Here is a 9607-nt window from a genome sequence, read left to right on the forward strand (position 1 = left end):
TATAGGCCACATCTGATTAGCACCTTCAGAAGCAAAACAATCAAAAACAAACCACTATTGAAATAAGATCAAACACAGATCCAACCCAGAGATTATTAAGACATTCAGAAGCAAAACAATTTGCAGTAAAATGACACTAAAATAAATACCAACGAGGGGGAACGTTGTGAGTTGCTGCGGACACCGCAACTCTACGGTTATACCCGATACTAAGTCAGTATGGCTCTCCTCCGGCAGACGCCGCTAATATTAAGCGACACGACAAAGAGTGCGTGCGAGAGAGACAGAAAATCAGTCTGAGCATGACGTCGGGCGCTGCGTTGCCACTGCAAATTGATTTGTTCCTTTTGGCTATAAAAATGATCTGATCTGATCCAGATTCAGCAATCTAATAGATATGGTCATTATCTATGATTCTGCGTTTTTAGTTTTCTCAAATCTGCAATATTGTGGATGCAACAGATTTTCGTCCTTTGTGGGGGCGGATGGGGGTGGGGCGAAATTCTGAGATATACGTTTTATAGTGACATCTTAAAGGAGTGTGTGTACCAAATTTGGTTACTCTAGCCTTAATAGTCTCTGAGATTTGTGGTTGCCTCAGATTTTCGTCCTTTGCGGGGGCGGAAGGGGGTGTGGCGAAATTTGGACAGGAAACGGTCAAGGTCCGATATCACAGGAGTGTGGATACCAAATTTGGTTGCTCTGGCTTTTATAGGTTCTGAGATCCTTGAACTCATATTTTACAATTGGCAAAACCGACCATGAAACCTGTGTGTTAGAGTGAGACAGAGCGAGAAAGAGTGAAATTGTTTTCGTGATTCTGGCTGTAATAATTATACGATCTGGTTCAGATTTTGCACTCTAGAAGATATAGTCATCTTCTACGATTCTGCGTTTTTAGTTTTCTCGTATCGTCGAAATTGTGGATGCCACAGATTTTCGCCCTTTGTGGGGGCGGAAGTGGGCGGGGCAAAGTTTTGAAATATTTTTGGAGCAGTGACATATCACAGAAGTCTGGATCCAAAACATCGTTGCTCTAGCTCTTATAGTCTTTGAGCATTAGGCGCTGAAGGGGACGGACAGACGGACAGACGGACAGACGGACGGACGGACAGACGGACAGACAGACATGGCTCAATCGACTCGGCTATTGATGCTGATCAAGAATATATATACTTTATAGGGTCGGAAACGATTCCTTCTGGACGTTACACACATCCACTTTTACCACAAATCTAATATACCCCAATACTCATTTTGAGTATCGGGTATAAAAATTCCCAGAGAGCAAAAGAGAAAAACACAATAGATCCCCACACAATGCCCTCCATCTAGTGTCCATTTGGAGATGCATCTTTCCACCATTTATGACCCGAGGAACATTTTCTGTGACTAAATGCAGCAGGTTCATTTCATTCTTATGCAAATCTCTGGAACAAAAGATGAAGCGACAAGGAGATCATCATCACGCTCTAGATATTTGGGGACTTGTAGCGATTGTTAGGCGGGTATTGTTTTGCCAATTTACGAGCGATATTTAAGAAGGAAACGAAAGGCATTAAAAGGAAAAACCATCTGGTAAGAGTCTTAGTTTTGGGCTGTGCCTGTCCCTCCGTGATCTACAATTTGTTTTCACTTTTAGGCAGACCTCGAGAACATAATTGCAACAACTTAAGAAATCACAACAAACAAGCAACAAAATAAACGAAAATTCAGCGAACAAATGCAAGAGGCGAAGAGAGGGATACACTTGAAAATTTATAACTGAATTATAAGGACTATTTTCTGGGATAAATATATGATATAGGGATCGATTTTAGATCCTAATTTGATAAAAAATCGTTGAAAACTATGAAATATAAAGCTAGATAGAAATATTGTTGTTTATACAAAAGTTTTTTCGTAGAAAAAAGAATTTTGTTGAATTTCTTCTCGCGTCATGCAGCAGAGGCCTTCGGTCAGCTGTTTTATAGGTCAACATCTAAGCAAAGTTTTATATAAATTAAAAAACATATTACTCCCAAATCCTCTATACTTTCTGGCCCTCTTTCTCCACTCTAGCCCCAGGACCCGCCACAATGTAGAGTGTACAATAAAAACCTCAGGTCCGAGGGCATTCAAATTGATTACAACACACGAGGATTGGAGGACTGAACGAGTGTAGACTGGCAGGACTGGTGTCTGGTGCATGACTGGCGAGAAAGAGTTTTGTTCGGTTTGTTTGCGGGGCCTGAAGATGCTTGTTTTTATTGTTTAGCTCGTTATCAAGTCAAAATAATCAGCAGAAGCAGCAGCAAGCAGCAGCACCCGACACTAACAATTGTCATTGTTAAAGGCAAGGGCGAGGCATACAGGAGCTCCTGTCCCAAGTTCAAGTCTCAGTGGCGGAAATGTGCCACATCATGGCGGTGCCCCGAGAGGAAGACCCATAAAAGTAAAGCTCCTCTCGTCATCATCCAGAGAACAGAAACAGAATCAGCAGACGCCCCGAACAATGCAACATGATTCGCGAATTATAAACACCACGCGCTGAAGAGGAAAGTGCCTCACGAATGATGGATACCCTGGGCAGGCACTTCATTTAGAGAAAATGTGGTGTGGAAAAATAGAGAGTGGTTTTATTGGGGTTTCGTAGGATTAATGGTGTTTTGGGATACCTTTTAGGGCAGTTTTTTTGATCCATAAACATTTAACATATATTATATTTTTCATTTTGGGTATGATTTCCCTTGAATTTCTTTTGATTTTGCCATATTTTTTTTAACAATTTCTAGGTCTTTCTGCCTTTTGTTTGATTTAACTGAAGGAATATAGAGATTCCCATCATCTTTTAAGTCTGGAAAACGAATTAAAAGTTTAAGACTTCTAGAAAATATGGTCTGTGTGTGGTTTAAATAAATTATACTTACCTTTCTCCTAAGAAATGGTTATGAAAAAATACCAGTTTATTCCTATATTTAATTTTAACGTCTTTTGCTCCCGATCTTCTTTGTTTTTTGTTCCATGACTCCTAAAACGTTGCTTTAAAATATTCAAAGCCATTTTCTTTCTACAAAATATACACCTAAATATACACAAAGTCATTCCCACAAATGATCTTCCCATATTTCCATATTTATTGTCCCTTCAAAAGTCTTTATCTCCCAACCCTTCCCTAAAAACCATCATACTCTTACTCCATCCATACTAAAGGGTAGCAATCATCATGTTCGTATATTTCTGGAGCAATATAATCGCTGGCTGTCTGGAAATTAAGCAGCAGAAGCTGCAACTCTGAAGCAGATGAAGTCAAAAAGTCTGATGGGGGCCCTGTCGGCAGTAATTGTGGCAAGTGGTGCCGCTGCTGCCTCTTATGGTTGCTACTTCTGCAACTGCTACTGCAGCAGCTCTGCTCATTTTGCAACGGCAAACAGCTCTACTGATTCCCGAGTTGCTGCTACTACAAACACCTCTTCTCCTGCCGCCACCTCTGCCACCAAACACCTCTTCTCCTGCTTCTGCTGCCACCAAGCACCTCCTGCTGCTGATGCAAACCCCTCTTGTCCTTCTCCTGCTGCCAGTGCAAGACCCTCTTCGCCTTCTCCTGATCTCCAAACTGATCTTCTGCTGCAGCCTCCTTCGCCTGCTGCTACTGCCTCTACAGCCTCGTCTCCTTCTACAACCTCCTCTACAGCCTCATCTCTTCTCCAGCGAAAGCTTCTAGAGCCTCCCCTTCTGCTGCTACCGCCTCTAGAGCCTCCTCTTCTTCTACAGCCTCTTCTGCTACTGCTACTACCTCTACAGCCTCCTCTCCTCCCGCTGCTACTGCTTTTGACTCTAGCAACTCGGCAACTGCCACTGCAACATCACCTAACAAACAACAACAGCTCTTCTTCTACTTCTACTTCTACACAGAAGCCAAAACGTGTCGTCCTTTTGAGGCACTTGAAGAGCGGCTGCCCCTTAAGACGATTTCGGCCTGAAGACGGCTCGGGCCTAAAGCAACAGCCAGTAGCCCCTACCTCTAGATTCCTCCTCAATCCCCATGTTGTTGTCATCATCTTTGTACGTGTTGCAGCAGCGTGGCGGCAGCTACGTTTTTAATTAAACAATGTACCAAAAGACGAGCCACAAAGCTCGGTGTGAAGTGCAGTCAACACCACTCCCTCTTTTCTCCGCCAAAAAAAACCGCCAAAAGCAAGTTCAAGTTGGTCTGCTCTGCTCTGGTTCTTTATTCGTGAGTTATGAGTTGCGCAATCACGACTTCTTGTCCGCCGACGACGTTCGCTGATTAAGTTTTAGAACAAATGAATTTTGAAAACGTGCAGGGCCGGCCACCACCCCCGCTGCCTGCGAGGTGTGAAGTAATTTGGCCCAAAAAAAAGGGCTTTACCTGGCAGCAGCACCAGCTGGTTGATCCTTTTAGAGGGTTTTTTTCGAGGCAGCTGTCTCTTACCTGCAAAGAGATGGAAATACACAAAATATTTAAAGCTTGCCCCGAAAGAGTCAGATCTCTGGCTAAAGATAATGATATTTGTAATTCATTTAAATGAACAACAAATCAGAGATGGCGATGGAGTTGGAGTCCAAGTCTTGCCACTTCAATGGGTAGATTGTTGTGATGTGATTATGTCAAAATTATTAAAACAGTCGAGACGTCTCTCGATTGCTTCTTGTTGCCTCATAACCGTATGTCATGTCTGCCTGCCCCATTGATCGACACTGATCTCAGATAAAAATACAACAAATACAGACAGACAGAGAGACCCCAAAAGACAAGTGCATTTGCATCCAAAAAGACAGGTCGGTTCGCTCGTTCCGTGAGAATAAAACTTGTTGAAAAATATGAACAAATGGAAAATATTTTCACCCAAAAAAACCAAAAAAACATAAATGTGCATTATATAGACATTAGGTATGTCTTTTTTTTGGGTGGGGGGGGAGGTTTGGCATTGTTTGGTCTACGAGTTTTATGCTTTGACAGGCCATAATACAGACAGGGCTGACAACAATGCCATTAGTCCCGCACAAAGGGCCCTACGAAGGGGGAAAATTATCAATGCTCCCCCCCCCCCTCGCCTTACCGACCCCTCACAAAAATAAGAAAACTCTAAGCCCCAGTGTGAACCTCTGCTTCCGCGGCTTTCATTCTGATTCTACTACTAATCGCTTGCTAAGCTGCCAGATACTTTGATTACACTCTGCTACACAGTATATACACCTTTCTTTAGTGGCTTTTGGTGGCAGGAAACTTATTTGAGGGGAAACCTAATTTTTGTGCCCTTTTGGGGTTTTTTTACTGCGTTTTTTTATGAAAGAAAAACATTTCTTGAGTGTAGGGTATCAATTGTTCTTATGTCGCGACACGTGTGCGTCGATTTTTGGCAAATTTTTACCCTTAATTTCTAGAAAATAAATAATGTCGAGTCACGCTTGCGTCGATTTTTAGTCAATTTTTACCCAACATTTCTATAAAATAACAAATCCCCTAATGTCGAGATTTTAAACTGATTTTTAGTACATTTTACTGGTGATTTCTAGAAAATAAGGAATCCTTTAATGTGGAGACATGTTTGTTGTCGATTTTCAACACATTTTTAGATAATTTTTAATCATAATTTCTAGAAAAGTGAGGAATCCCCTTAACTGATTTTCAGTCAATTTGTACCCATAATTTCTAAAAAAATAAGTAATCGATTATCCCAATGTCAAGACAAGCAGGCGTCGATTTTCAACAAATGTTTAAACAATTTTTAATTAAAATTCTAGAAAATGAGGAATGGGTTATTCGAATGTCCAGACACGTGTGCGCCGATTTTTAGCTGATTTTCAGTCAATTTTAAACCGTGACTTAGAAAATATGGAATCCCCCAATGTGGAGTTGTGTGTCGATTTTTAACTGATTTTTGTTCAATTTTTTACTCGTAATTTCTAGAAAAATGAGCAGTCGGTTATGCTAATGTCAAACACACACGTTAAACATTTTTTAGACATTTTTAATACATTTTTTAGAATATTTCTAGCCATTCGGGAGGTGAATATTATTTGAACTGATGTGCCCCTATAGCGTCTTGGAGAACAGACTGATTCGTTGAAGCTAGCAGAATCTAAAGGTACCTCAGAACAGCAGAATCTGGCAGCAGGACCTTGGGGTACAAAGGAACCCAAAGGCACCCCAGGGACCTGGAAAACCCACATCGTTCCACCCCATAACTCTTTAGTAAATCCACTCAAACGTGAACCCTTACAAAAATTAAACATTTAGCTACCAGATGAGTGTTTTAAGCCAAGTCTTTGGTGGTTTTTAAACTAATATCAACGTCTCTGTCCATTTGGTAGCCAAAATAAAAATTTCTCCCTGGTATTTTTTGTGTTTCTTCCTCTCCTTAAAACTTTATTGAATGGATTGTGGTATATTTGGGGTATAAATTGGATGAAAACGAGACTCTGACTGAAGTGCCTCCGACTCCAAGCCTTTGACATGTGGTCCAGTGTTATTAGATCACTATTCCACTCCAAGAAACCATTCTTTCAGTTCTGTTTATGTTCTTTTCTTTTATTTGTGTTTATTTGTTTGGCTATATTTCCCAGAAGCCTGGCCGCAAAACAAACCATATGCTGACCACGTTTTTGTTGGCAACTTGCAAACGGCATCCGGCCTCCTCGTCCAGCCCTCGGGGTACACGCCTCTGCTCGTGTAATATGCAAACTAGAGACGAGCTCCAGCAGCAGCAGCAGCCACGGCAGCAGCGATAGCTGTACAGATAAGAGAGGGAGCCCAGAGCCACAGACAGAGACAGAGACAGAGACAGGGACAGGGACAGAGTCGCTTACAAATTGCAAATTATCAGGGTAGGCCAGCTGTCAAATAAGGATTATCCACAATTTATGCTCGGCCTGAAATCTCAATTTCTACCTGCTGCTATCTATCGTCTATCACCCCCTTACTGCCTGGAGCGAGGTACGCAAAGATTTTAGGTAATTATTATTATATTCCCTGTTTTGCATAAAACCCTACAACGGAAACGACAGACGACACATTCTAGCTGCAGTCTTTGACCGGGCAACACCACCACCACCAAAAAAAAACAAATTATTCAAATTTACTTGTGAAAGATGGAGCTCGTACTCGCCGATCCAGCCATGAAGAGCATCATCGAGGGAGCCAAGGAGTGCTTTCTGCCGCCACCGGAGAAACGTGAACCCAATTATTTGGACAATCTGCATATAATATTCTTCGAACAGATCTTCGAGACGATCGACAATCTCAGCGATCAGGTGCGCATGGCCCGGGCGTATCCGCAGTTCTTATCAAATATCCTCAAGATCTGGCAGAAGCGTTTGGACATGATTGTGGGACCGAATACGGCCTTTTTGGGCCTGCTGGATATCGAGGACTATGTGTTCTTTATGGATCACATGGCCGATCGTTTCAGAGAGCTGCACGTCCATGAGGATGGTGTGGGTTCGTTTGCGGAGTTCTTTGAGTATATACGACATCTGAACGATATAAATGTCACACGTTTGCCCGGCGTGGAGACCTGTGTGCTGGCCGGCAATCCCAATACCGTGATCGACGATGACATCCGAGATCTCACACTAATGCTGCCCAATCTGCGGCGTCTGACCAGCTGCATGAACATCTCGGGTGGGTATATCTGGTGTTTCCAGAAGCTCGAGGAGCTCGTCTTCCACTCGATGTACCACTCGCTGCCGCTGGACAGTCGCTGGATACAGGAGATCTGCCTGAGCATGACCCAGCTGCGGGTCCTGGACATCACCGATCACTTCGACAGCGGCGTACGGCTCACGGGCATCAAGCTGCCAAATCTGGAGGTGCTCAAGATCAATCTGAGCAGCGTCGAGTGCATGATACCGGACGTACTGCAGTTGCCGAAACTGAAAAAGCTGGCCGTGCGCTTCGATGACTCGCGCCAGCTGCACGCCGATCAGGAGACCATTTTCCAGCAGATTGTTGTGGCCAAAAGCGAGTCCATCAGCCGCATCGCCCTCAACAATGAGGTGGTGCAACTGCCGCCGCGCTGGCATCAGAGTTTGCTGCTGGAACTGCCGCAGCTGCGGAAATTGGTGTGCGAGAACTGGTACCACGACGATTTCTTCCTGGACTGCCAGCACATACCGTGCCCCCAGATGGAGGTCCTTAGCTTCAGTGGCTGGGAGATAGTGCGCGAATATCAGCTGCTGGAAATGGTGGCCGAGTGCACAAGTCTGCAGCATCTGGCCCTGAACGGCTACCACAGCAATGCGGGCCGACTGAGCAAACTGGTGCAGATACGCAGGGAGGAGAAGAACGCCCAGCCCCTGCAGGTCTTCAGCGATATCATGTGGACCACTCTGATGCCCGAGGAGTACCAGCAATGGTCCGCCGACAAGTACGTTCAGGCCACCTGCGATGGCAGCGAATACGACTACCAGGAGGATGGTTTCGAGTTCGATTTCGTTTAGCAAAGCCCCCCCCACTTCAGATTGTAAATATTTTTGTTTCATTTCTATTATTGTAAATACACATCACACGCATCTCGAAAATTGCCATCGGTTTCCTTCAACGTTTTCAAAGCAATTTTCCAAGCGCTTTAGGGTCTCACAAATGGAAAAATCAACAGAGTTTATGGGCCTCTCTGCACACATATGACCTCCACGGGCCACAGACCACTCTTTTGGCCAGTCCACTCTTTTGGCCAAGTTAATTTTGCGAGGCATAAATTATTTGATTTGATTGAGTCGGAAAAAGAGTTCGCAAAATGCCCAAAGCGTTTTTCCTCGCCGTCGCCGTCCACGATCCACACACGCTCCCTCCCCCCCCAACCCCCCTCCTTTCAAGTGGTCAGGTTTTTGGCTTTTGGTACTCTGTACTTTCAGGGTTTCTGCATTGTTTGGGTTCTTTCGGTACTTGGAAGTTATGGCCACTAATACCCTATGGCCTTCGGTATAAGCCATAAAATATGGCCTTAAATTTCCGTGAAAGTGTGGGAACAATCAGTAGGCCTCTAAAATTTTGAAAGATCAGCTGTAAATACACAAAAACGAAGATTACAACCGTTTGACGGTTAAAAGGTGTTCTTTAAGTATTCAGAAATATTATGGATATATTTTTTGTAATTTTTTCAATTAAAATATATTTTTTTGGCTGTTAAAATTAAATTAATTCTACAATTTTCAGAGGAATTTATTTACCAGAAATTTATTAAATAATCTTTGAAGCATTACTGAAAAAATAAATATTAAATAAGGAATAAAAATTGCTTTCTTTGTGTGAAATAATGCAATAATAGTAGGGTTTATAATTAAAAAACTATTTAGGAACTCTGAAATGTGGGAAAAAATATGGAAAAATATAGAAAAGGAAGGAATTCAGGAAATAAATATAAAATAATTAAGAAAAATGGTTCTATGACTGAAAAGATTCAAGAAAAACACGTTTTATCATTATTAAATTATTTTAAAAATTTTAAATGATTGAAAAAATCTGAAAAGGGGATAGAAAGGCTATAGATATAGAGATATAGATATAGACCAATATATAGACCATAGATTCTCGATAATTTATCAAATATTTATTAAAGATATTTCCGTGCAATGACTGTGGAAAAATAGGGAAAGGGGATGG

General features: G+C 42.5%; 1 protein-coding gene and 1 long non-coding RNA gene across 3 annotated transcripts; one reads left to right on the plus strand and one right to left on the minus strand.

Moving 5' to 3' along the window:
• Positions 1 to 2216: 2216 nt before the first annotated feature.
• LOC117183294 (uncharacterized) lies at positions 2217 to 4422 on the minus strand. Of its 2 annotated transcripts, none has more exons than XR_004468437.1 (3): positions 4002 to 4422; positions 2910 to 3010; positions 2217 to 2836 (listed from the first exon to the last, which is right to left on the minus strand). It is a non-coding gene; the product is annotated as an uncharacterized lncRNA (long non-coding RNA). The 2 variants fall into 2 exon arrangements; XR_004468438.1 differs by having other exon boundaries at positions 4097 to 4419.
• Positions 4423 to 6831: 2409 nt separating this feature from the next.
• Positions 6832 to 8526, plus strand: bard. The gene is made up of 2 exons (XM_015182847.2): positions 6832 to 6957; positions 7012 to 8526. Exon 2 carries the CDS (start codon positions 7096 to 7098, stop codon positions 8443 to 8445), a length of 1350 nt encoding a protein of 449 aa, XP_015038333.1. The 5' UTR covers positions 6832 to 6957; positions 7012 to 7095; the 3' UTR covers positions 8446 to 8526.
• The last annotated feature ends 1081 nt before the right edge of the window (positions 8527 to 9607 follow it).

Source organism: Drosophila pseudoobscura, chromosome 2 (assembly GCF_009870125.1).
Source record: "Drosophila pseudoobscura strain MV-25-SWS-2005 chromosome 2, UCI_Dpse_MV25, whole genome shotgun sequence".
Lineage (NCBI taxonomy): Eukaryota > Metazoa > Arthropoda > Insecta > Diptera > Drosophilidae > Drosophila > Drosophila pseudoobscura.

What these genes read in the sequence shown, in the direction of transcription:
- bard (XM_015182847.2), top strand. Translation starts at nt 7,096, where the DNA reads ATGGAGCTCGTACTCGCCGATCCAGCCATGAAGAGCATCATCGAGGGA.